This window comes from Podarcis vaucheri, assembly GCF_965113315.1.
Source record: "Podarcis vaucheri genome assembly, chromosome: 15".
Classification (NCBI taxonomy): Eukaryota; Metazoa; Chordata; class Lepidosauria; order Squamata; family Lacertidae; genus Podarcis; species Podarcis vaucheri.
In genome coordinates, this window is record NC_138753.1 from 1,677,424 (window position 1) to 1,705,128 (window position 27,705).

The 27,705-nt window shown below is 50.1% G+C and overlaps 1 protein-coding gene across 2 annotated transcripts; it reads left to right on the forward strand.

The window, feature by feature from the left end:
• On the forward strand, nt 1–26,889 carry TRAF4 (TNF receptor associated factor 4). Of its 2 annotated transcripts, none has more exons than XM_082201863.1 (7): nt 1–195; nt 16,643–16,694; nt 19,889–19,993; nt 20,988–21,149; nt 22,184–22,345; nt 23,077–23,232; nt 25,068–26,889. In XM_082201863.1, exons 1-7 carry the CDS (start codon nt 59–61, stop codon nt 25,698–25,700), a joined length of 1,407 nt encoding a protein of 468 aa, XP_082057989.1. In that variant the 5' UTR covers nt 1–58; the 3' UTR covers nt 25,701–26,889. The 2 variants fall into 2 exon arrangements, with proteins under 2 accessions (XP_082057989.1, XP_082057988.1); XM_082201862.1 differs by lacking the exon at nt 1–195 and adding an exon at nt 3,021–3,295.
• The last annotated feature ends 816 nt before the right edge of the window (nt 26,890–27,705 follow it).

The following is a 27,705-nucleotide window of genomic DNA, read 5'->3' on the forward strand; positions in this document are numbered from 1 at the left end:
GGGACTGCCCTGACAGGAGATAGGGAGGCTGAACTGGGTAAACTTGCCCGAGCTGCACATGGAGCCTGGTGCTTTGACGGCCGTGTGTCAACACAGATCCCAGATCCCTCTGTGCGACCGATGTGTGGAGCGAGCGGGAGAAGGTCAAGGGACTTTGAGAAAGCAGACCCCTCCAGCACAGCCAGCTGATAAGAGGTACAAAGCTCAGAACAACTGGAGGGCAGGGTGAGCGGCGGCTTCCAGTCACAATGGCTGCGTTGTGTCTCCACTGCCACAGGCAGTGTACCACTGGATTAAGGTTGCTGGGAATTGCAGGTGGGAAGAGTTGCTGTCGTGCTCAGGTCCTGCTAGGTGGTTTTACATGTGGGCATCTGGTTGGCTCCTGTGAGATCAGGATCCTGGGCTAAGTGTCCACCCCCCCCTCGGCCTGATCCAGCAGCTTGGGCTTTTATTGCGCTATTTAGGCCTTTCTTGAACAATTGAGACTGTTCCACACATCTTTCGGCCTCTCCAAGCTGCCATGTTGGGCTACTGACCACAAAAGGCTGCCACATTGGTCAGTGTGCGCCAGGGCTCAGTAGCAGAGCACCTGTCCTCAGGTTCTCCAGTTAAAAGGCTCTTAGCAGCAAAAGACACACACACCCCTTCTCTGCCTGAGACCCTGTTGAGCAGCTGCCAGTCAGAGAGAGCAGAACTAGGCTAGATGGACAAAGGCTTTGAGCTGGAATATGAAACGTCCATTGTTGCATTGACTTTGCCAGCAGGATGTTCTAAACAGCACAGTTGGTACAGCATCTTAATCTCAGGGTTGTGCGTTCGAGCCCCACATTGGGCAAGAGATTCCTGCATTGCAGGGGGTTGGACTAGATGACCCTCGTGGTCCCTTCCAGCTATGATTCTGTGATCCGCAAGGCCTCGTTTTTTGCTTTCGAAGCTGGTGTCTGAGCTGCAGAAAAAGTGAGGGGACATCCTGCCTCGCCGCCACCGATGCCTTCGGGCTTGCTTGGGCCCAATGAAACCAGGCGTACCAAATAATAATTTATCCTTAATGAGCCTGTGCAGTGTAGGGTAGGGGTGTTGGACCTGGACCTGGAAAATACCACAGTTCAAATCCCCTTTTGTGGGCCAGGAAGGGGCCAGTCACTGCCTCCCAGCCTGACCTACACCACAGGGGATTAAACGAGGAAGGAGAAGACCCACATGAACAACCTTGGAGAAAAAGGTGGAATATAAACACAATAAATAAAACAGAAATAACACACCTGGACGGTGGTGGCATCAGAACATAATTTTGCTTTTGGGGGAATTTTGGGCAAGGGGCAGTGACTTAGCCCCCGTGGCATCTGTCCTCTGCTGGGTGTTTTGATAGACTTCCAAGTAAGCCCAGGGCCACAGACTCATCCGAATTCCTAGTTTCTAATCTATACATGTTGTGAAGATGGTGCCTTCTAAGGAGATCACATGGTTCAGCAACGGAGTGTCTATGTGATGCTATATGCATCTGGGGGCTCCAACTTCTTCCTGCTATGGGGGTGGGGAGAGGAATCTCCTGCTAGCTAATTAAAGAAAGTAGGTGAGAGTTGGAGAAGCAGGAGAGGAAGGCAGCAGAAATCTGGTGCATCAAAGGGAAACTGCAGGGATTTGCATCTTCTCTTCCCTGGGGGTTTGTGTGTGTGTGTGTAGAAGTAGTTTTGTGTCACAAACAGGGCAGGGGGCCCACGCTGCACAACCCCCCCCCCACATTCCCCTGCACCAGCTGAAATCAAGAGCAGCTGTGTACTGTTTCCATGGCCTTGGTGGTCTGCTGTGGTCTGGGGGTGGGGGCGTGGAGAGGAGTTAGACACCCATCCTGCAGCTGTGCAGTCCTCCCACGGCAACCACTGATGAGGAACACACACACATGTGCTTGAGCCACCAAGAGACAGAGAGAGAGAGAAACTGGGGGCGGCAAGGGAAACTCTTTACTCAAGCTCAGTGAGAAGCAGCTGTCTTCTCTGCAGGCCGTGGACCCTGGGGGCATCTAGTCCAACTCCCTACAATGCAGTGATCTTTTGTCCAACGTGGGGTTCGAACCCCCAGCCCTGAGATTAAGAGTCTGCTTCTCTACAGATGGGAGTGTAGGGAAGTAGGAGGACGTGAAGGGGGGCCCCAGTTTGTTTTTAGACATCAAGTCACCTCCTGATGCAAGCCAGGGTGGAACCATGTGGTATTTGCGGCCCCAGGACTGTGCCCTTAGGAGGGTCTGCCTGACCAATGCCGTTGGAGGCAGGGACATACCTAGGCATTGGCCAGGCTGGACCCTGCTAAGGGCACAGGGACGCAAAAATCACACAAAAAATAAAAAATTAAGAGAGCCAGCAATTGCCAAAGGTACCAGGGAGAGGGATGTTGATACAGCTTTTTGCCAAAGGAGCAAGGAAGCCTAGATTTGCCTCTCTGGGTGGTGGATTAGCAACTGGTAGTATGTGGGCCATTACTGGCCAGCGGAGAGGGACGTTTCTCTGATTTGGAGGGCTGGTTTTTCTTCTGTTTCTGGCAGATCCTCCCCATTTGCCCCAAGAGCTCTGCAGCTGGATCGGGCCCACGGCCCACCTAGTCCTGACTCCTGCTCCCACGGTGACCCCCCAAGGGACCAGAGTGAGCAGCAGCAACTCTCTGCACTTGAGATTCCCCGCGACTGCTACTCAAGAGTCATTTGCTTCTCCTTGCCTGCAGCTGTAGAAAAAGACCCCAGCGCTCCAAACCTGGGGAACAGAATGCTCTCTCTCAAAAGCGGGGGGGGGGGGCAAAGTTGGCAGCCCTCCCAAGGCAAAAGAAAGACAGAGAAAGCGAGGGGAGGCTCAGCCTGCAATAGAAGATAAAGAACCACCCAAACCAGAGAAGCGGGGAAGCGTCCCTCGACGGCAGAGGAGCGGAGGAAAGGAGCGAAGTTGGCAACCCTCCCGAGGCGGGGAGGGGAGGCGGAGAGAGCGCGGGGAGGGGAAGGAGGCGGAGAGGCGTGGCGTTGCCTTGCCTAGGCGAGCCTAAGTCGGCGCTGCACACAATAGGGAGAGGGGTCGCCCGGCAGGACCTGCGAGGCCGGCGGGCGCAGGAGGCGACAGGGGCGGCGCGGGGCCTGCGGAGGCGCCTCTCCCCGGCAGGCCGGCGGGACCATGCCGGGCTTCGACTACAAGTTCCTGGAGAAGCCGAAGCGGCGGCTGCTGTGCCCGCTGTGCGCCAAGGCCATGCGCGAGCCCGTCCGCGTCTCCACCTGCGGCCACCGCTTCTGCGACACCTGCCTGCAGGAATTCCTCAGGTCAGTCCCCGCGGAAGGACCAGCCGAGCCGAGCCGGCCCGGCCAGGGGGCGCGATCCGGACGCAGGAAGACGGAGGCGCACGGCCCCTGCGCGCCTCTCCAAAGCGCGCTTGCTTGGAGAGCCCCGCTCGCGCGCCCTGGGCGCACCGCGCCGCTGCCGCCGCCTCCCCAGCTCGCCGCCTCCTTTGTTCCGCGCCCGCTTCATTCCTAGGGAGAACTGGAGGGGCCCCCACCCGCCTCCCTCGTTGGGGGTTCCCCCCATTTCCCAACACTTGGCTGGGCAGCGGCAAACGGGATAGGCCGCTTCTCTGAGCGTGTGCAGAGTGCGGCGGCGCGGAGTCTTGCTGGGCTGCCTCCCTCTCCCACCTCACTCTTTTCTATTGTTCTGCCTGCTATTGTCTCACCTTGAAGGGTCCCTCCTGTCCTCCCCACCCCAACCCGGTTGTCAAGGGCCTCGGAAAAAGGGGGGGTGTCTTCTTCGCGGATGGTCGGCGATGAGCTGAAATAAAGCCTCTGTCTGCAGCGGCAGTCTACCGCGAACTGTCTGCTGTTGGGAGCCAACGCTGGGGCCTGTTTGTGGATTTATTGCTGACCTCTGTTGGAAGCGGGATGCTGGGCTAGGTTGCGGGGTGGGGGTTTTTGCGGAGGGGTCTGTTTGATTCAATAAGTCTCTTCTGCCTGTTGAAGCCAGCAAGGATTGACGTCTCCTTTCGTCCGAGGGAAGCCAAAGAAAGCATTGCTTTGTGTGTTCTGGGCCTTGGGAAACAGGTTTGGGGGCTGCTCTGAGCCCCCCGGGCGTGGCTGAGGTTTGGGGTTATCTGCCCCTTAACTCCATGATTTGAACCTCTGAATCAGAGTCCGGCTGGGTTGGACCCAGCACCCACCCAGCAGAGCCGGAGAGCCACAGCTGGGTCCTCAGTGGAGAACCCCACCCCCCTTTTGCAGTAGGCTAGCTGGATCTGTCTGCGTATAATTAAGGCGGCTTCCGTCCTCCCTTCCTGATTAAATTCAGGACCATGAGGTCTGGTGTCTTGCATTCTTTTTTAGGGAAAAGGCCTGAACTCAGTGATGAAGCACTTTCTGCTTTGCAAGCAGAAGGACCCAGTTTCAGTCCCCACTGGCATCTCCAGGTCGGGCTGGGAAACCCTCCCTTCCTGAAATCCAGGAGAGCCATTGCTTCCAGCCAGTGCAGACAATACTGAGCTAGATGGATCAGGTGTCTGGTTTGGGGAAGGGCCGTAGCTCAGTGACGGAGCCCTTGCTTTGCATGCAGAAGGTCCGAGGCACAATCCCTAAGTAGGGCTGGGGAGGAAACTTTGCAGAGCCACTGCTGCCAGTCATTGTCGGCAGACACGGCTGACCTAGCTGGAATAGCAGTCTGACACAACCGCCTCCCATGTTCCTGTTTAAATAAGCCCTTTTCTTTGGAACGATGAGGACTGGCACCTTTACTTCTCAGGAAACTTTGGAGAGCTGTTGCTCCCATTGACCCCCAACATTAGCTACATGGGGTAGCAGGAGCCTGGTGATGTCCAAAGGGCCACATGCCGTTCCCCCGTCCTCTGGGAAGATGAGAATGCTCTTGGCTGGCAAATATTTATTGATATTTAATCTCAGAAAAAATGTAGGGCAAAGCCCTCCCGAGGCAGCTTCTGAAGTTAACTCAGACAATATAAAAGAATGTTTCAGATCTATTCCAAACAACCCAGTTGCAAAGCTATTTCTGTAAGGAAGACAACAAAGTAATAATAATAATAATAATAATAATAATAATAATAATAATAAATAGATATGAGAGCCCCCTTCAGATATCTGAAGGGAGCTGTTCAACAGTGGAACGGATTTAATAGCCACCTGTCAGGGCTCCTTTGGCTGTCATTTCCTGTATTGCAAGAGGGGGTTGGCCTAGATGACCTTTGGGGGTCCCTTCCAACTCTACAAATATAAATAATAATAATCCTGGCCTGCTAACCAGCTAGCTCCCTCCTTCCCTCTAATCCCCCTCCCCGCCACCCCGTAAAGACCACCTAATCCCATTTAGCTCTTGCCCACCCCTGATTTCCCATCGCAATTACAAACATCTGCCTTTCCCCTTCCCTTCCAGTCCAAGGTTCAAGCCTCTCCCGCTGCTCAGGTGCCCTCTAGTCCGGCTGCTCCCTTGACTCTGCAAAGGCGTGACTTTGTATATGTTTGTGTTTTGTGGGTAAAGGCAGTAAGTTTTCCCGGATCTCCCTGGGCGTTGAATAGTTAAGTGTTGGGGATCTGGGAGGGGCTGTAGCGACTGATCTCCTCTGCCCACCCCCACCCCAAAAAAGCTGGGAATTCTCTCTTTCTGCCAACCTCTCTTGTAATAAGATCTCTCTAACTAACAAGCAGGGACTGCTTGTCTGCTGAAGTGAATTTTTCTGGCCTTTGTAGAAAAGCTGCTATGGGGGGGGGGTATGTAATGGCAGAGAGGCCTGCGAGGCAGGGGGGGCCCTTGCATGACTGGCAAGGGGGGGCGGGCGGGAGAGGTGCTTAGCATATCGGCACCAAGGTCGCTTTGCAGTTAGCCGCCTCCTTGTGGCTTCCCAACAGCCTTGCCAGGTAGTCCTTGGCTGTTTGCATTTTAGAGGCAGGGAAGGGAAGAAGAGAGGCAGTATTTAAGCCTCATCCAGCGCTCCTCCCCCCACCCCCCCAAAAAAAACTTCCTGATCTGAGCTTTGGTGGAGAAGGGGGGAAGTTGATAAGCCGCCTGCATTCCTGTAATGTTTAACTTTCTTAGATGTCTGGCATTAACCAGGGATTTGAGGGGAGAAGGCGGTACAGCTGTTGTGGCTGCAGGTGGGGTAAGAATCAAGCATTGCACCTGGGATTGCTAGTTCAGGGGACCCTGCAGGCTACGGGGCGGGGGCCCTTCCTCCCCACCCGCTTCACCTGGTGGCCAGGTAGCAGAACAATAGCCAGAGCTTTTGGGTCTGAGCTGAGATGGAAGCAGCTGGAGATACAAAGACCTGCTTGCTCTGTGCTGGGCCCAAAGCTGCAACTAAGCGAGATATTTCGGGGTATAAATGCTGCGAGCCCCTTTAGATCCTATGCTTAAGTTGTACAGGGGTCAGAATGTCCGGTTGGGACCTGGGGGAGACCAGCGTTCGAATCCTCACTCAGCTACGAAGCTCACTGGGTGCGTGGCCTTGGAAGCCGGCCACTCACTCTCAGCCCAGCATACCTCGCAAGGTGGTTGTTGTTGTGAGGATAAAATGGGGAGCAGGAGAACTATGTACACCGGCTTGAGCTCCTTGCAGGGGAGGGAAGGTAGATAAAAATGCAATAAAACCAGATATCTCGAAGACTCCCCCCCCCTTAGGATACAAGTCCACTCGTCCTGCCCCCAGGAACTGGTATTTGGGGGTGCATTCAAACAGAGACCCCCCTCCACTTTGGGGATGCAGACATGCTCAAAGCTGCTTTATTGCTCCAACTTTGCTTGGCACGTAGGCAAGCTTTCAGAGTTTCACAGAACTGTCAGTCAGCCGGGGACCGTTCCAGGTGTTCCAGAGAATGAGTGTGTGCGTCTGATCCATGGGCCTACTTATTCATGGAGCAGAAAAGACGCCCGCGAGGCAGATTGACAGCGGCTTTTCCAGTTCAAGAGCCCCGTCCTTGCGTAACCGTTTCCAGAGCGCTGCTGCGAAAACAAAAACCGAGTTCTTGTGCGCACCTTGAAGGCCGGCGAGCCTTTTAAACCCACGGAAAAACTTTGCTAGAATAAATTTTGTGTGCGTCTCCCGGGTGTGGCACAGGCGTTTGGGTCGGCCTGTGCACTCTGCGCGTGTGTTTGGGTCATTGCAGTTTCGTGCGATTTCACAGTTGTCTTTGCGAGCCTCCTCTTACCTTGGGGGACTCAGGTTTGGCCCTCCTTTGGTGAGTTCTGCATGCTTCCAACCCTCTCTCCCCGAAGTGCTGAGGCTGAATTGATGCAATACATTTGTTTGTTTGTTTTATTTACTGCTTTTATATCCCGGGGTTTTCTCAAAGGAGCTCAAGGTGGCACCCATGGCTCCCCACCCATTTAATCCCCACAACATCCCTGCAAGGGAGATTAGGCTGAGAAAGGCAGTGATTGGCCCCCAAGGTCACCACTTCAGAGCTTCATGGCGGGGGGGGGGAATTTGAACCCTGGTCTCTCCCAGGTTTTCGCCCAATGCTCTGACCACTGCACACTGGCTTTCCGTGAACCAGTGCGCACGATTTCATAGGGACAATTCTTGTTTCTCTCTCTTTCACAGACACATCCTTCCTACTAAATTTTTCTGCTCCTTTGCAGACATCCTGAACCTTTCCTTTTTGGTTCCTGTTTTCCTGGGGTTCTGGATTCAAGCCTTGCGGAGTGAGGGGATTTGGCTAGGCATGTCTTTGCTTGCCTGGCCCTTGATGCACAACTGTGTGTGAGAGAGAGATAATGAGGGAGACATAAAAGGGTTTTGTGTTTTCAAGAATGCAGAAGGCATTTTTTCTCCCCTGACTTCCTTCATTCCACTGTGGCCTCCCCAGAGAGAGAGCAGATCCATAGGGGGCTGATTGGAGGGGGAGAGGCGGACAGGTGTGGGGAGGGGCAGAGTCAAGAGCCCAAAGCCAAGGAGCTGGATTCCACCCTAAGGCTATGAGATCCTGTGCCTGGGACACCAGAGGGCCATCCAGTCCAGCCCCCTGCACTGCACGAATTGCAGTTGAAATCCAACCCCCTCTTGTGGGTTGTGCTTGAACCCTCGGAGTCAGGACACAAGAGGGCTGGAAAGAAGGGGGAGAGAAGGAGCTGCCACTAGACCAACTCTTGCTCAGCGCCACTTGGTCCATCTTGCTCAGCGCCAGCCACACTGACTGGCAGCAGCTCTCCGGGGTTTCCTCAGCCCTGCCTGGCTATGTTGTCGGGCACCTTCTGTGTGCAAAGCTGAAAGTGCTTTACTTCCTGTACCTTTTAAAAAGAAGGCAGGATTCTAGTCCTCATAGTCGTTGTGAGTAGGAGGCTGATTTGAACAGGAGCAAAGGAAGCTTCCTCAATGGTATATAGGTCCAGCTAGCTCCTTACTGCTTACACTGACTGGCAGAGGCTCTCCAGGGTTTCTGCATGCCAAGCAACTGTCCTGCCACCCTGAAGACAGGTGATTTAGCCACTTTGCTGTGCCTACTTGGAAAATGGATGTAATCAGGCTACCTTCCTGGGGTATTTTACCTGGAAAGAATGGTTAGGAGGTGATTTTTATGCTGAAAGGAGGGGGGCAGGGTCTCTCTCCCTGCAAAGCTCAGCTCCAGAGGTGCAAAGGGTTAAATCTAGAGGGTCTGGAAATTCCCAAGGTGGGGGGTGCTGCGGATTAATCCCCACCACAGCCTGCTGGGCCCATCACACTTGGCTGGGCAGGGAATGCGCTGAGGCAGCAGCCTGGGAAGGGCAGAAAAACCGGTTCTCCCCCTCCCCAACCTTCAGCCATGCAGATGGAGGTCACTCTGCCCCACAGCTGGGCTGCCTGTGCTATCCAGCTTGCCTTTCAGCAGTTCTCCCCTCCCATGTTTGCATCGGCTCAGGGAGATGCACTCTGCATACTCACAGAGGCTTCCTGGGGCCGCTTCACCACGTCCCCAGGCCCCAGGCTGAGCACGGGCAGCGTCCTTTGTTCCTATTTCAGTTAGCCCTTAATTCGGAACCATGAGGACTAGAACCTTAGCACTCTCTTTTATTTTTCTAAAAAAGGAAAGGGCGGTAGCTCTGTGTGCATCCCTACATTTTTGGTGCCCTGTGACCCAGCTGGACTTGCAGATTGTGGGGGGCATACCCCTGGGCCAGTGCTCTGTTCCTTCAAGGGGTGATGTGCTTGGGGAAGGGAGCGAGGAAGACTACAATTCCCATCATCCCTGACCACTGGCCCTGCTAGCTAGGGATCATGGGAGTTGTAGGACAAAAACATCTGGAGGAAGCCTGCTCTAATGCCTTTATCTCAGCCTTTCTCAACCTTGGGTCCCCAGATGCTGTTGAACTACAACTCCCATCACCCCTAGCTAGCAAGGCCAGAGCTCAGGGATGATGGGAGTTGTAGGCCAACAATATCTGGGGACTCACAGGTTGAGAACAGCTGCTTAGCTAGTCCCAAGGCAGTCATTTCATGCTCAGCCAAGGCTTCCAGCTCTTGTCTGCTTGTCACTGAGATGGGGAGTCTCCCCCCCCCCCGCAATTCTTCCAGAAGCTTTGCCCCGATTCCTGCATTGCAGGGGGTTGGACTAGATGACCCCTTGGGTCCCCTCCCAGCTCTGATTCTATTATTCTGCCTGGCTTGCCGCAGAGAGCAAGCTTTTGGGGCGACCTGCCGCCTCTCCGTGCCGCTGCCTTCATCACACTCAAGCAAACGTGGAACCAAAGAATCGTGGAGTTGCTTAAAATGTATATAGGAAGTGCAGTGTAAGCGATGGAAGTCAATTAATGAAATTTTATTATTGTTTTTATTATCGAGATATTTGTAAAATAAACTTGGAAGAAATTCTTCCAACTTTTCTTCTTCTTTTTTCTCTTTATTTTTTCTTCTTTTTTCCTTTTGTTCCTTTTTTCATATATATGTGCTTATTTGAAAGATATATGTATGTATCTGCAATATTTTGCTTATATTTTGTAACAATTATGTTAAATAAATTTAAAACTTTAATAAGATTTAGAAGAAGAAGAAGAAAAGAATTGTGGAGTTGGAAGGGACCTTGGGGGGGTCATCTATTCCAACCCCCCCCCCCCGTAGCTCAGGATTCCCAGCTGAATCACATCTCTTGGCTGGGGGAGGAGAGGCAGTCGCCCGGCTACATATGTGTGTTCCTTCCCAGACAGGTCACACACGCTGTGCCCGCCGGCCGTTGCTGCGAGTCTTTCCTTGCCAAGGATCATAGCTGCTTGGCACAGGGTGTCTCGGCCAGGGGTGGCCCCAAAGGACCTCTGTGCTTTCCCGTTGGCTGCCAGGCCCCGCTTGGCATGGGAGGGAGAGCAGTATCGGTGGCAGCCGATCTGACGGAATGGAGCCAGAGCAGGAACTGGCGTTGAAAACGAAGCTGCCCGTCTCGTGATGCCATCGCACAGAGCTGTGGTGAAGCCACGTTTGGAACGCCATGGACCATCCTGGTCGCCTCGCCTCAAGAAGGAGATTGTCGAGTTGGAAAAGGGGCAGAAAGGGGAGACTGAAACGACGGAGGGGAGGGAGCGGCTCCCCTCTGAAGAAAGGGGGCAGCGTTTGGGACCTTTTAGCTTGGAGGAAAGGCGAGGAAGAGGCAGCGCGATGGCAGTTTATCCAATTCTGCATGGCATCAAGGAAAGCAGAAAGAGAGAGAAGTTTCCCTCCCTCTTTCATACCCTTAGAAATGGAGGAAGAATCAAAGGTCAAAGAAAGGACCTGGTCATACATCGCGTAGTTAAACTATGGAACTCACTGCCACAGGAGGGACTGACGGCCACAAACTGGAGTGGCTTTAAATGTGAACTGTGCCAGTTCCTGGAGAAGAGGGTGATGGATGGTTCCCAGCCAGGACGGCTCTGCTCTGCCTCCACAGTCAGTCTTGCTTCTGAATGGCAGTTGCTGGAAACCGCAGGAAAGGAGAGTTGCTCTTGTGTGCGAATCCTGTTTGCGGGTTTCCCTTTCGGTATCTGGTTGGCCACTGTGAGAACAGGAGGCTGGACAAGGTGGGCCATTGGCCCTTCTTAGTGATATAAGGATTAGAGACCCAAGATGTATATTTTTTATTTTAATAACATTTTGATGTTTCACTTTATTTTCAAGTAAAATTTTAATTTTTTTGTTTTTGTTTTTAATTTTTATTGGTACAGCAAGAAGAAAACACACACACACACAGGAATTACACAAATTACCAAATTACACACAGGAATAACCATAGACCCATAATTTTCTTAACAAACAATAAAACATATATTGGTCTTAACACTATAAAGACCCAGCCTCCCGTATTTCGATTTCATATTACTTATTGCCAATACACACTTTTATCATAATTAAACTTTTTCACTATATATTTAATTCCTTATATCTACTTTGCAACTGTTACTGAAGTGCCTCAAATACTGCAACAGAATTTAAACTACTATATTTATTTTCATCGAAGGGCAAAGGATGTTTTGCCAAAAGGGATGTGTTGAACAAGCTCTCCTTAAAGCTCTCAGTGAGACGCAGGGAGAGGAGAGGGGGGAGAAATTTATGACGCTGTTCCCTTCTTACTGAAGGTCTGGCTGCCTAGACGCAACTGTCCGATAAGCTGTACGTTGAGACCAAATGTTTTGGGACCCCCTGAGGAAGTTGACGCCAGTGTGGAGTCATGTATCTCAGTCGGTTGAGCATCAGACTTTTAATCTCGGGTCCCACATTGGGCAAAAGATTCCTGCATTGCAGAGGGTGGGACTAGATTACCCTTGTGATCCCTTCCTGTGATTCTGTGATCTTTGTATCTCATGACCTGTAACCTTTCCTGACGTATGTTTAAGAATGCATAGATGTTTTATGACTCTTTGCTGTATTTGAACTGCTATATATGCTTTTGTCCTGAAGTGCCCCAGGACACACCTTTGTGGGCACGTTGGGCTGAGCTCTGTCCTATTGCAATCCAGTCGTACCTTGGAAGTCGAACGGAATCCGTTCCAGAAGTCCGTGCGGCTTCTGATTGGCTGCGGGAAGCTCCTGCAGCAATTGGAAGCAGCAGAAGCCCTGTCGGACGTTCAGCTTCCGAAAGAACATTCAGAAACCGGAACAGTCACTTCTGGGTTTTGATCGTTCGGGAGCCAAAACGTTCGAGAACTAGGCTGTTCGAAAACCAAGGTACGGCTGTAGAAATGTTGGATGCTGGACTTGGAATTAGTTTCCTTGGTTCCGTGGTTTATTTAAGTGGTGGCCTCTCACCTGCATAACAAACAAAGGGCTGTCAAAGTGAATTCTTACATTCTTAAGTTCAGAGGAATCTCTGCCCCAGGGAGCTTACAGTTCATGGCAGACATAGCTTGAGTGTCATCGCTGCTGCTGATCCATCGTGGCTTCTCTGTGATGGATACATAGGCCTAGTGGAGACCCAGATCCCACCACCCCCCGGAGCCAAGTTCTCTGCCCTAGTCCACAGCCCACTGGGCCAGTTGTCCTGCCCGTCCTGGGCTCCCTGGCTCAGAGGAGAAGCTGAGGGCAGCACCACGCACAAGTGGCACGACCTGGTGTGCTTGGCGATGCCATTTGGAGGGGATGCCGGCGTCAGAGTCCCCGGGTGCAAATAAGAGAGAGGAACTTTGGGCCGGCTGGTGTTTTGTTGGGCAGGAGCCACAGCGGCTCCACTCTCCCAGTAAAGTTACTGAGGATCACAACTGGGGGAGTCTTCCTCCCTCTCTCCCAACACTAGAATTTGTGAAGATGTGCGCTGGAAGGTTCAGGACAGATAAAAGGAAGCCTTTCTTCATGCAGCGCACAGTTAAACTCTGGAACTCCCTGCCACTGGAGCGATAGCCACTCACCGGAATGGCTTTCAAAGAGGATCAAATTTATGGAAGAGGAGAAGACTGTTAATGGCTGCAAGCCAGGATGGCTCCACGGTCAGAGGCGGCGATGGTGATGTGGCCTAGGACCCATGTATGTTAAGGTCCACAAATAACAACTCTTTGGAGGTCCCAAGCCTCAGGGAGGTTAGATTGGTTTCAACTAGGGCCAGGGCCTTTTCAGTACTGGCCCCTATGTGGTGGAATGCTCTGTCACAAGAGACCAGGGTCCTGCGGGACTTGACATCTTTCCGCAGGGCCTGCAAGGCAGAGCTGTTCCGCCTGGCCTTTGGTTTGGACTCATGTTTCCCTTATGTTTCCCTCCCCATATGGTCTTGATTTATTGGCTACTTTAAAATGAGGCTGCATTTTAAATTGCATTTTAACCTGTATTTTAAATTGGTTTTCCCCCCCTTCTCTTTTTCTCCTATTACGTTTTTACTGTGATTTTATTGGTGTTAGCCACCCTGAACCCGGCTCTGGCCGGGGAGGGTGGGGTATAAATAAAAATTATTATTATTATTATTATTATTATTATTAGCCCTGTTGCTGGAAGCCGCAGGAAAGGAGAGAATTGCTCTTGCGCCCGAATCCTGCTTGTGGGTTTCCCATTGGGGTGTCTGGTGGCCCTGTGAGGACAGGATCCTGGACTGGGTGGGGCCCCCTTTGGCCTGATCCAGGCGTCCGGCTCCCCTCCATCCTGCTGCAGTCTCACGTCTTGTTCTGGTGTGAAGCAGCTCTCTTGTCTCCTGGCCAAACCACAGACAAGGGCTTGGCTCTCTCCCTGCGCTGGCAGCCTCTTCTCGGATCCAGCCCCCAGCAGCTGCCTGGTTTTTCCCACAGCTGCCACCCCCGGTTTCAAGTTTCCTGGAGCCGGCAAAGTTGTTTTTCATCATCTGTCGGCCGACTTTGTTTCAGCAGCTCTAAAAGACACAGCCATAAGCAGTGCTAGAAGAGGAGCGTTGGAGGGGGACCTGCGCGGTCAGAGTTTTGGGTTTGGCGAGTAAAGAGGCAACACGACGGGAAATTTACGAATGGAGGATGCGAAGAGAGAAAAGCTCTTCTCATAACACCGGAATGCTGGAAGATCCAGGAGAGGGAAAAGGAAGGAATTAGTCACGTAGCGCGGGGTTAAACTGTGGAACTCCCTGCCACATGAGGCAGAGATGGCCGCCAACCTGTGTGATAGGAATTTGGAGGTCTTAGATATATGTTAAATGTTCATAAGTGTACCAACCAAGCACTTACATAGATCAGCACAGGAAGGTCAACCTGAACCCATTTTGATTCCCAAACTGACCAAATGTTTTCTCTGCAAGGTCAAAGGAAAATGGAAAAGCCTCCCCATTGTCTTTTCCTTCACAAATCCTGTCTTAAGGGCACATTTGGCTCAGGAACTAAGTATTTATCATTGCAAAAGACTGGCCAGGCAATCCAATCAAGTGACCATTAAACCGGTAACCTGGCAGACAGGAGGTAAACAAAGCACTCAGATTTCTGCTGTAGACCGCCCTTTCTGTGATGTAGGTATGATGTATCTGGGGGGTGGTCTTGGGTTATACCCCTTCTGTGATGTATGTATGATGTTTCTGGGGGTGGTCTTGATCTACAGGGTGGCAATTTCAAAAGACCAGCATTGTTCTGGTCACCTCAGACTTGCTGCAGTAGCAAAATTTTAAAATGTAGTATTTTTGTTTTGCTTTGTTTTGAATGTGTCTGGCTGACCACCGCTTAGTTCAGATGCCAGGAGCACCCCAACAGACTCCCAATTTGTGCCTAGCCAGCAGGCGTAGTGGTTAGCGATGGATTATAGGACTCTGGGAGACCGGGTGCGAATCCCCACTCTGCCCATCTGGCAGCTCGCCAGGGCAACTTTGGGCCTTCTCAGCCTGGTCTCCCTCACAGGGTTGTTGTGAAATGGGGAGAGAGTCCTGTGGGGCAGCCCCCCAAGGTCCTTGGTGCGAAGGTGGGATGTAGAGGTGATAACAAATAGGTCAGAGTGACCGTTTTTCAAATACACGGCACGAATTTACTTCTTATACAAATATTGCGGCACAGTATATGCAAATGTCTGGCTTATTTAAAACTATATAGAACCTTTATTCTCAAGAATAATGGAGCTCACAGGTGCAGAATACTTTTTTGAATATTAATCTTCCTTGTCAAAGGAATCGTTGTACAAGTTGATATTTATTTATCCTTTTGGAGCTTTGCTGTATCCTTGTACTTTTGTCCTTCCAGCCTGTGACGCTTTATGGTTTAATTCTTTCTTTTCTTCTGTTTTGTGTGCACTTTTTGTTGCTGTTAACACTTTTTAAAAACCCCACACAGATCAGAGAAAATAAAGGAAATCCCTGTTAGAGAGTGCTTGGGTTGGGGGGGGGGTGTATTAGGGAACATCTCACAAGACAGTTTGGAGCCAGGGTGGCCTAGTGGTTAAGAGTCTCAGACTAGGACCTGGGAGAGACCCGAGTTCGAATCCTCACTCAGAAGCCAGACCTTGGAAGCCAGTCACGGCCTCTCAGCCTGCCCTGGAGGGTTGTTGGGTGGATTAAATGAGGAGCGGGGAGAACTTTGTACACCACCTTGAGCTCCTTGGAGACTAAAGGTGGGCTTTAAATGCCCCACTTTGGCCCCTGGGTCTCCCATTTCCTCTGCAGAGCCAGGACTGGAGTGTTAACTTTGCAGGGCCCCCATGGCGTGAAGCTGGGGGGTGACACACAGTGGGAAATGGGGCAGGGCTTGGCCTGACAGATGTGACACTGGGATTAGCAGGATTTGGCCCTCTTCCCAGCTCGCTCTTGCTTCCGCCCGGTTGCTCCCAACTATTGAGGTTTGTTTGTTTTATTCCCCCCCCCCCCAACCACCACCCTTGCGTGCCACTCCTGGGGCTCTGCTGCCGCCGCGGCAGGTGGTTTATGGGGCCGGCTGTGTCCCCCCACCGAGCGAGGATTTCAGACAGATGGAGGGGATTAGAGGAGCCCGGCTGCTTCCTCTCCCTGGCAGAGACCTCCCCAGGTAGAGAGGCAGGGAGCGTTTGCCACGAGAGCGGTTTCAGGAGACTTTCAGAAAGAATTTGCCTTCCGTTAGGTCCATTGAGCTCAGTGATGCCTGCACTGACTGGCAGCAGCGAATCTCCAGGGTTTCGGGCAGGGGGACGTTTGCCAGTCTCCGTGTATTATTATATTTCATTTTGTTTATAAATGATTGTAAAGGGAGGGGGAGTGGTTTACAAAAAGGATAAACCTGTAAAATTATCACATAGGCAAAATTTAACAACCATAGTTGAAGACAACTCGAAAAGTTAAAGCAGCCGTAGACTGAAAAGCAAGCGAGAATGTTTTGAGCTGGTACAGGGAATAATGGGCTTGCCTTGTATCAATAGGCAGGGAGTTCCAAGGTGCAGCTGCACAAAAAGACTTGAGTTCTTGCAAACGTGGAACGGGAATTGTGCGGCAGCCGTTAACAGCGCCAGTTTTGCCAATCGAAGCGGGTGCGTGGGCACAGATGGGAAGGGCGATCTCTATTGGGATTGAACCTTCTGCATGCAGAACATGTGTCCTAACACTGGCCCTTCCCCCCGATAAAGCAAGATCCCATTCCTCATGTTTCCAAGGAAAGTAATAACTCGTGCAAAATGAGAACAAATTGGTGAATGTGTTTTTATTAGCATGATATATGTGGGAGATGCCTGGTTTTGTAGTGGGGAATATTGGGGGGGGGTAGCTTAATTGGAAGAGCCATTGGGTGAGCTGCTGTGATGTCACAGAAGCTCCTGAGATGGTCAGCTTCTCAACCTCTTCCTTTTCCTCCTGCAGCGAGGGGGTCTTCAAGTGTCCGGAGGACCAGCTGCCCCTTGACTACGCCAAGGTGAGTGCCCCCCACCCACCCACCCAAAGAACCCCTTCCTTCTACTAGCTGAAACGTTGGTAGGCACCGAGGGCTACAAGGGGAGCCCTATTCCTCTCCCCCACTTGCCTCCCTCTCTCCTCGCCTAAGGACACCTGGATTGTACAGTAAAATCCATATTTAAAAAGTTAAAAATTAACCATTGTGGAAAGATACTATTCTTAATTGCCTCTCAGAATAGAAGCGCTTTTGTCAGGCATTTAAATGTTAGAACAGAAGGTGCTTCTTGTCAGTCACTCTTGACAGATAGATAGATAGATAGATAGATAGATAGATAGATAGAGAGATTGTATGAATAATAATAATAATAATAATAATAATAATAATAATAATAATAATTGTTATTTATACCCCACCCTCCCTAGCCAAGACTCGGCTCAGGGCGGCTAACACCAAATATAAAACAATTGATTGAAATACAACTTGAAAACAAGATTAAAATACAACATTAAAATGCAGCCTCATTTCAGTAGAAACTCAAAAACTTTTTGGGGGATAAAAACGTCAAGTCTTCACCAAGGCTAACTATCCAGACTGGTCCTACGTGGGCCAGAAAAAAGCCAGGGAAGTCCCCAAGTAGGAGTTCCATCACAGAAGGAAAGAGGAAAAAAGAATATATATAAATACTTTTAAACAAATAAATGGATCAATGAAAGAAGGCATTCTGCGTGTGGTGGGTTCTGCATTCAAAACTCATCTCCTGCTGCCCCTTGAAAGCTGTTCTGCATGTGGTATTTTGTATTGTATTGTATTGTCCATTGAAACACAAAAAAACCACAGAACCCTTTTTATGTATGCAACCACAGTGGCTACGATTTTAATAGCAAAAAATTGGAAAGGTGACTTAATCCCCGATGGCAATTGAACTTGCGAAAATGACTGGGAGAATAAGAGGGAACTTAAACCAGAAAGTCAACAAAGATTGGATAATATTGAAATAATACTTTAGAAAGTATTACGATAATGCAAATCTCTTGACAGATTTGAAGTATAAGGAAACTATAAAAGTAAAATTTCTTTTGATAAGTAACAGAAAAGTAATAATAATGAAGTGCGTATAGATTGAAGTGGGAAACTGGCAGGTTTCAAACTAAACAAGAGAAAAACGAAAATGATAGTCAAAAATGTGGACCAAAGTGTAATAGACATAATCCAACACCAATACCAGATAGAGGTGGTTAAGAAAGTGAAGTACCTTGGAATCTGGATAACACCCAAGAATATAGACTTGTTTAAGAACAACTACGAGTCGGTATGGAGAGAAATAAGGAAAGATTTGGAAGTGTGGGGAAGATTAAAAATGTCATTCTGGGGAAGGATAAACACGATCAAAATGAATATACTACCGAGGGTACTGTTTCTGTTTCAGACTATTCCCATAATTAAGGGGAGTCGTATTTTTAAAGAATGGCAGAAAGTGCTCTCAAGATACATCTGGCAGGGCAAAAAACCCAGGATCCAATTTAAACTTCTAACAGACATAAAAGAAAGGGGTGGGTTCGCCCTGCCAGACCTGAAGCTGTATTACGAGGCATCATGCCTCTGCTGGTTAAAAGACTGGATAAAACTAGAGAACAGGGAGCTGCTCGATTTAGAGGGCTTCGATAACAGATACGGTTGGCATGCCTACTTAGGACATGAGAAAAGGAAAGTACATAAGGGGTTTGGAAACCATGTCTTCAGAGGTCCAATTATTGAAATATGGGAAGGATACAGAAATTTATTAGAACCTAAGGTCCCACATTGGTTTTCACCTCTTGAAGCGATGAGTGTGAAGAAAATCAATATGAGGAGTAACTGGGCGACATATAGTCAACTATCAGTTAAAGAAGATGGGAAGTGGAAAATAAAGCCCTATGAGCAAGTTAAGGAGCATGTGTATGATTGGCTACATCATCGTCAAGTTAACGAGATGTTCAGGAAAGATACTAAAGAAAGAGGGTATGCGGATAAAGACTCCAAATTTCAGATGGAAATTATAAATAATGATGTAAAAATAATATCTAAAATGTACCGGATGTTGCTGGATTGGAATCTAGGAGATGAAGAAGTGAAATCAGTAATGATCCGCTGGGCTATAGATGTAGGCCATAGTATACAATTTGAGGAATGGGAGAAATTATGGAAAGAGGGTCTAAATTTCACAGCATGTATAACAGTAAAGGAAAATGTTATGAAGATGTTCTACAGGTAGTACATAACACCTGTAAAACTATCAAAAATGTACAAGATATCCAACAAATGCTGGAAGTGTAAAGATAGGGAGGGCTGCTTCTACCACATGTGGTGGGAGTGCCGGAAAGTTAAAGAATTTTGGGAAAGAATATATGTTGAGTTAAAGAAAATCTTGAAATATACGTTTAAAAAGAGGCCTGAAATCTTTCTGTTAGGGTTATTAGGGAAGGATATTGAAAAGAAAGATTGTAAATTTGTATACTATGCGGTTACGGCAGCAAGGATAATTCTTGCCCAGAAGTGGAAAAAACAGGAGATGCCAACGATAGAGGAGTGGAGATCAAAGTTACTAGACTACGCAGAGTTAGACAGACTGACAGGAAAGATCAGATACCAGAGACCAAAAGTTTATCAAGGACTGGGGAAAGTATGTGGAGTACCTGGAATGTATCAGTGAGGGGAAAACGACGTTAAAGGGATTTAGAGAAGCACTGTGAAAAGATTAAGAGTTATTGTTTTAAGCAAACAGAAGTTAACAAAGAAGACCAATGACAATACAAACTAAGAAATGTGGGACTAGGGGTACTGCTACGAAAGATTTACGGACAAGCTGAAGGAAGTCTACAAAGAAATGACAATGTAAAGTTTTAAGTGAAAAATATCTTTAATGTATGTATATTGCGCGCGGGGTGTTTGGATTTTTTCTTTTCGTTTCTTTTTTGGAAAATCAATAAAAATCAATTAAAAAAAGAAGAAGTGCGTATAGATTAATAAAGTGTAAAAAGTACAATGAGATGAATCGAAAGTTAATGATATGTTGTTAGTTAGTGTCTATGTTTGTTTCTGTGGGGGTTTTTTTGTCCTGTTTGTGTTATATGTAAATTGTTTTGTAATAAATAATTGTTTTAATCAAAAGAAGGAAAGAAGGCTATCTGGCAGGTGCTTTTGTTGCGTCTCATATTTCCCCCTTCCTTTCCCAGATCTACCCAGACCCAGAACTGGAGGCTCAGGTCCTGAGCTTGACTATCCGGTGCATACACAGCGAGGAGGGGTGCCGCTGGAGCGGGACCGTCCGCCATCTGCAGGTGAGGAGACAGGCTGGGAAAACCAGAGATGGGGAGCCCTCAGCCCTCCTGGTATTGGTGTGGTATGGCGCTTGTCTTCCTTTGACCTAATGTGGTCCATCCCTTAAAAAGTAAGGTTAAGGTTGTAGTCCTCATGGTTTTGAATAAAGCACTGTGGATCAGAGAGCTGGGCTTCAGTCCTTAAAAGTAAGGTTAAGACTGTCATTCCCCACGGTTCTGGACCACAGAGCTGGGGCCCATTCCTTAAAAAGGAAGTTTTTTTAGGTTTTTATTTATACTTTCCCAATTTATACATTTCATTAGTTTTACCATCAGTTTGGCATTCCAGCATTTGACTTCCTTCCCCCTCTTTCGGCGGTTCCTTAAATTTATTTCTTTATATCTTCTGCATATCCAAGTTTGTTTAACTTGCTCATTTTATTATCTACTGCAGATATATACTCTTTAAAAACTGCAGGTTATTACACTAATCCTGCTAATGGTTTTAGATGTTTACAATTTATCTGTAAATATTCAATCAACCATTTCCGTTCTTTTACAAAAAGTTTGTTATCTTGATTTCTTCTTCCGCTGAGTTTTGCCACTTCTTCATTATTCCATAAGTTTTTGTATCCATTCTTCCTTTGCTGGGACATCTTTTTAACATTTTGGGGCAAGTAACATTCTTGCTGCTTTAGTAGCTGACATGAATAAATTTCTATACAATTCAGGTAGTTCTGTCCCTATAAGTCCTAAAACTTTTAGGAAGTTAAGATGGTAGTCCTCATGGTTCTGGATTAAGGGTTTGAAATAGGATCTCCTTGGCAGAGTCAGACCATTGGCCTGTCTAGCTCAATATTGCCTACACTGGTTGGCAGCAGCCCTCCACAAAGGATATCTTAGTTTAGACCTTCCTGGGAATCAAACCTGGTGGCCCTCGCTTCCCTGACCTGTGTGAAGAGGGCTGGGGAAAGGAAGAAGTTTTCTGGCTGACCCCCCCCCCCGTCTTGCCCAGGTGCATCTTGGGACGTGCAGCTACAACGTGGTGCCCTGCCCCAACCGCTGTGGGGCCAAGCTGAGCCGCCGCGACCTCCCGCCCCACGTGGAGCACGACTGCCCCCAGCGCCACCTCAAGTGCGAGTTCTGCGGGGCCGACTTCACGGGGGAAGCCTACGAGGTGAGGAGGCGGGGCCGGAGGGGCGGAGCTTGGGAAATGGGGCGGGGTCTCTTGGCCATGGGGCAGCCGGGGCAGCTGTGGAGCGAAACTGGGGGGCCCGTTTCCGTTGTCAGGATAGACCCTCGTCCAAAAGGCACCCGCCTCAGGCCACTCGCCGGACCTGCTGAGCTGCTGCCATTGGCTGAGCTGCTGTGATGTCACAGAGCTCCTCAGAATGTCAGGGGCATCTAAGAGGTGAGGAAAGGCTTAGCATTAGAATGGGGAGACGGATTGTGAGGTTGGTTTGCTTTGCAAGGGGATAGAGGCCAGTTTGGCTGAGATTTAGCCCAGAGAAAGAGGAGGAGCTCTGTCACCTCCAGAAGTCCGTTCAACTTCCAAATTTATTAGATCCATTTTTTATATATATATAAAATCATTAAAATGTCACAATTCAGTGCTTGGAGCTTGAGGGTCTGTTTGTATGTTTACTTTCTGATTTTCGAGTTGAGCAAATGGTCAGAAAGACAAAACAGGTCTATGTCTGTGCTGCTGTCAATAACTGTCATGCAGTGATTCGCTATTGTGCGCTTTTAATGATTTTTTTTAAAAAATGGATTTAGTAAATTTTTATTCATATGTTTTCACTGCCAGCATGCCAGTGATCTAACAGATATTTAAACGTAAATAAATGGGGGTGGGGGTGGAAAACCACGGAGAGATCCTGAGGTACAGACCTTCGCCTAAAAAAATAATAATAATAAGAGATTCCTGGTCCTCATGGGTCTCAGTTAAGGAACATAGGAAGCTGCCAGACCTTTGGCCCTCCTAGCGAGATGCTGTTCACACTGACCGGCAGCAGCTGTCCTAGGTTTGTGGCCGGGACTCTCCCCAGCGCTGCCTGGAGATGGTTTGAACCTGCCAAGCAGCTGTTCTTCCCTTGAGCTGTGGTCCTTCCCGCAGAGAGGATGCCCAGGCAGGAGGGGTCCTTCTGGTGCCCCCTCCCTCCGTATTAACCCCGTGGCCTCTCCCCCTCTTCCCCCTCTTCCCCCCCCCAGAACCACCAGGGCCTCTGTCCCCAGGAGAGCGTCTACTGTGAAAACAAGTGCGGCGCCCGGATGATGCGACGGCTGCTGTCTCAGCACATGCTTTCTGAGTGCCCCAAGCGCACGCAGCCCTGCGGCTACTGCAGCAAGGAGTTCCTGTACGACACCATCCAGGTGGGACCCGGGAGAAGGTGGGAGCTGCGCCAGGGGCGCCGGGGGGCAGGAGGACCGGAGGAGCCCTTGGCAAGCTCCAGAACGTAGCAGAATGGCTTCTTTCCCTTTCCCTTTAATTTGCTCTTTTAAATAATAACAAAAATTTTATTATTTATACCCTGATTTCCCCAGCCACTCTGGGCAGCTTACAACATTTCTAAAAACATCAAGCATTAAAAACCTCCCAATACAGGGCTGCTTTCGTTTCCTTATTTACATTCGTTTTCCAAATCTTACTGTATTATGAATTTAGATTCAGATAGGAAGCTGTGTTGGTATGACGCAGAAGAAATAAATTTTAAAAATTGTCCAGCAAACTTAGTTGGTCTCTAAGATGCTACTGGACAATTTTTATTTTTATTAAATTTATTTCATCTGTATTATGAAAACCTTTAATAAAAAAAGTCTTACATCAAGCATTAAAAAGCTCCTAATACAGGGCTGTTTTCTTTTTCTTATTTACATTAGTTTTCTAAATCTTACTGTATTATGAAAAACCTTAACAAAAATCTTGCATCAGGATTTAGTAGAACTGCAGGATTTGCAGCTAAAGAAACCTCCCAACCTTCGAAACCTCCCAGGAATCCTAGAATTGCAGAGCTGAAGAGGGAACCCCCCCCCCGTGTCACCTAGTTCACCCCCTTGCAAACTGTCTCGGAGTTTGTCTGACTCCTCTTCCTCCGCTCCCCCAGAACCATGAGTATCAGTGCCCGCGTTACCCCGTGCCTTGCCCGAACCAGTGTGGGGTGCCCAGCATCGCCAGGGAAGACCTCAGCGGGCACTTGAAAGAGAACTGCACCACGGCACTGGCGCTCTGCCCCTTCAAGGAAGCTGGCTGCAAGCACCGGGTAAGGCCTTCCTCCTCCCTTCGCGCAGCCTTTCCTTTACTGCTGTGCCTGCCCCTCACCCCAGTCTCGCTCTCTGACGAGGCCCGGCATCCAAAAACCCTCTCCGCTGTGGCACAAGCCCTTTCAGAGTTACTGCCGGGTTATTTTCAGAGTCATTGCCATGGCCAGCTCTACCTCACAGGGTCGTTGTGAGTTTAAGGGAGAGAGCTGTGTACACTGCCTTCAGCTCCGAGGGGGGAATGTAATAACAGAGAATGAGAGGGATGATTTAAAAAAAGGGGGACAGGTTTTCTGAAATGGGGAGGTCCATTTTTGAAAACTGTTTTATCCATTTTTCTGGGTCCCCAGAAGCAATTTCCCTTCTTTTAGCAATGGGTGCCCAGTTCCCATTTTATTTGTGGGCATTCTCAATTAACTAGAAGGGTTTTTGAGGACTGTGTTACAGATCATTGCAGGTTTGGGACAGGTCCTCCTTCACCGCAGGGCTGTCGTTGACTTGTTGGACCCCGCTGCTGTCTCAGGATGTGTCTGACAATGGCCGTAGGCTGTGAGGGCTTTTAATAAAGGGGGGTTAGGCAAATTTCTGGAAGAGGAAGAGGCAATCAAAGGCTGCTTGGTGCGGAGGCTCAGTGGAGCCTCCAAGACACAGAGCAGTCTACCTGTGAATGCCAGATTCTGGGGCAAGTGAGGAGAAGGCAGCTGCTTGGCCACTGGAGGAAACGAGAGGAATCTGGTTGCTGGATAACAACCCTCAAAGTGGTTTACAAAGAAAATAAAACAATAAAATTATCACTAAAGCGGCTCTTTAAAACACCCCAAAGATAAAATCAACAACAAACTAGAAACAAGTTAAAACTTGTCCCAGCTTCCTAAGCATCTGGGTAGGCTTGTTTAGACAAAAATGTCTCCAGCAGGGGCCGAAAAGAGGACGGCAAAGGCTCCTGCCTGATATCAATAGGCGGGGAGTTCCAAAGTGCAGGTTCTGCCACACTAAAGGACCAAGTTCTTATAATTACGGAAGGGGTCTCACATGGCAGAGGTGACAATTCTGGTCCTCCCAATCGAAGCAGGCCTGGATGGGGTCAGCGGATCTCACAGGCAAATTGGCCGCAAGTTGTTAAGGGCTTTGCATATTAATAGCAACGCCTTGAACTTGGTCCAAAAGCAAGTGCAGTTCTCTGAGCGCAGGAGTTAAGTGCCAACAAGGCGTCCCTCCTGTCAGCAACTGGGCTGCAGCATCCTGCCGCAATGGAAGCTTCCGGATCAGGAGCCAGGGAAGCCCTGGTTAAAGCTCATTGCAGTAGTCCAGTGTCGAAGTCCCTGTGCAAGAAAGGCAGGAGGGGGAAGCGGTGGCCACCATCTTGGCTGGCTTTGAAAGAGGACTAGGCAGATCCAGGGAGGAGGAGAAGGCTGTTGATGACCACCAACCAGTCAGAGGCAGATCCTGCTTGCAGGTTTCCCATAATGGACATCTGGCCGGCCACTGTGAGAACAGGAATGTTGCGCTAGCTGAGCAACTGGCCTGAAGCAGCGAGCTGTTCTTACACGCAGGTTGGTCGTGTGTTCGAATCCTGCTTGCGGGCTTCCCTCCAGGGGGGATCTGGTTGTGAGAAGAGGAGGCTGGGCTAGGTGGGCCCGTGGCCTGATCCTGCCCGGACTCCTCTTCTTACCCTTGTCCTGAACTACAGAATTCAGCCTTTGGAGACGCTTGCTTTGGTCTGGTTTCCTAGTCCTTGTGATTCTGTAAGGATCAGGCGGGCCGCTGCCCTGACCCCGGCAGCCTGGCCTCTCGTTCTTACGCTGTCCCCGGTCTCTCTCCTCCCCCCCCCCCGCAGTGCCCCAAGCTCTCCATGAGCCGCCACCTGGACGAGAGCACGAAGATGCACCTGGGTCTGATGTGCGCCCTGGTAGCTCGCCAGCGGCAGGAGCTGGGGGACCTCCGCCGCGAGGTGGAGGAGCTGGCGGTGGGCAGCGACGGCGTCCTGATCTGGAAGATCGCCGACTACGCCCGCAAGCTGCAGGAGGCCAAGGCCCGCAGCAACTTTGAATCCTTCAGCCCTCCCTTCTACACCCACCGCTACGGCTACCGGCTCCAGGTCTCGGCCTTCCTCAACGGGAACGGCAGCGGCGAGGGCAGCCACCTCTCGGTCTACATCCGCGTCCTGCCCGGCCAGTACGACAACCTCCTGGAGTGGCCCTTCGCCTACCGGGTCACCTTCTCCCTGCTGGACCAGAGCGACCCCTCGCTCTCCAAGCCGCAGCACATCACCGAGACCTTCCTGCCGGACCCCAACTGGAAGAACTTCCAGAAGCCCGGGGCGGGGCGCACGTCCCTGGACGAGAGCCTGCTGGGGTTCGGGTACCCCAAGTTTATCTCCCACGAGGACATCAAGAAGCGCAACTACGTGAGGGACAACGCCGTCTTCATCAAGGCCTCGGTGGAGATCCCCCAGAAAATCATCTCCTGAGCGCCTTCGTCCCCGGAAAGACGGGATTAAATCGGTTCCTGCTTTGCACCCTTGGTGCACCCTTGAAACTCTACAAGTCTGTGATTATACGGTTCCCTGGAGGTTTTTAAGCAGAGATTTTTTTGGGTAGGGGGGTTCTCTAGCTGTGATTCCTGCATTGGACTAAATGGACCCTGGAAGTCCCTTCAGACTATGATTCTCCGGAGTGCTGCGTCGGAGTTCTGCATCTGAAAATATTGTACTCTTGTCTTGCCCAACTTGCCCTTTGTAGTCCTGACCTCTGGATGGATTCTCAGCCTCTCCACCTCCTGAAATGGTGCTAACTTGCTACAGCTCAACGAGGAAATCCTGCCTGCCTTGAGACCATCTCCTCCTCACCCCAAAGCAGCTGGGCTGCCTCTGTTTTCCTCCCCCGCAAAAATAAGAATTCCTCAGCTCTTCTTCCAGAGCATCCTGCCCTGGTCTTTGTCCTTTGGGTCTTGGGTTCAAGAGGCAGGAAGAATGCTTGACCCTTTCCCCCATGGCAAACGCCGGGGTTGGCTTTGGGGGGGGGTGCAGGGGGGAGGGGGGGTCCCCCAGTGAGAGAGCACTGGGGCTTTTGGCTTTGTGATGGGCCAGTCTTCCACCAGATCCTCCTTCTCTCCCCCCACCAAAAAAGCCAGCTTTCCTAGCCATAGTCCTGGGAAGAATGTGTCCCAAAATGGGGGCCTGTCTATCTGTCTGTCTTTCTGTCTGTCTCCCTCGGTGGTCTCTCAGGGATGCCCTGCAATTGCTTTGGACGGACACTGGAGGAGGTTGAGGCCCCTTCTACCTTCCAGGTACGGCCACCGGTCAGCATCTCGAGGCTACTGACCCCAATAATCTTCCCTCCTTGTGCCTAGACCCCTTTGCCTCCCACTCAGTTGCCTGGATTGCTCTCCTGTTTAGCGGGGGGAGCAGTGGGGCAGGGAGAGGAGCCCCCCCGCCCCCTACTCCATCACAGAGCCATATTTTGTACAGGGAGCCCAGAGTCTTTGAGTGGATCTGGTCCTCCTTCATCCTCTGTCCTGTTTTTGGAATCAGTTTTCTCCCGCAGGGTGTTAGGGAGGAGCAGCTGTGATTTCTGCTCCTGACTTCCTTTCTCTGCCTCTCTCTCAGTGTCTCTCTCTGTGTGTTTTTTTTTAAATAAACAATTTCGTGTATTTATTAACCAGGCTCTTCTTCCTTACGTGAGGGTCTTATTCTGCTTGCTGACTCTGAAAGGTCTGACTAAGACCAGTGGATCCCAAACTTTTTTGGGCAGCTGGGGTGGGGGTGGAATCTCAGCTTCAGTGGCCCCTACCCTGAAAAAAGCATTGTTCAGAACAGTGGCCTTACTACCTACTGAGGAGGATAATAAGCACCATAAAATTTAAAACGGTCACAATTAATTGCACATTTGCTCAAAATCCAGTTAAAACTATTTAGTTTAATTAAGTCGACAGAATGGATGAAGTTGATCCGGTAATACCAGCTTTTCAAAGTCTGAGAGGCATTTATACTTCCAGCCGACCCCTTTGCTCTTAGATCCCACCAAGGTCATCCACTGCCCCCCCCCCGGAGGCAAGATGCACCCACTTGGAAACCACTGTACTAGATGGCCTTTGGCTGGTGGCGCTGTGGGTTAAACCACAGAGCCTAGGACTTGCCGAGCAGAAGGTTGGCGGTTCGAATCCCCACGACAGGATGAGCTCCCGTTGCTCGGTCCCTGCTCCTGCCAACCTAGATGTTCGAAAGCACGTCAACGTGCAAGTAGATAAATAGGTACCGCTCCAGCAGGAAGGTAAACGGCGTTTCCGTGCGCTGCTCTGGTTCGCCAGAAGCGGCTTAGTCATGCTGTACACTGACTCCCTCGGCCAATAAAGCGAGATGAGCGCCACAACCCCAGAGTCGGCCACGACTGGACCTAATGGTCAGGGTTCCTTTACCTTTACCAATGACTTGCCAGTGGGGGGGGGAGCCCTCGTAGTCGTGCTGTACCCCCCCC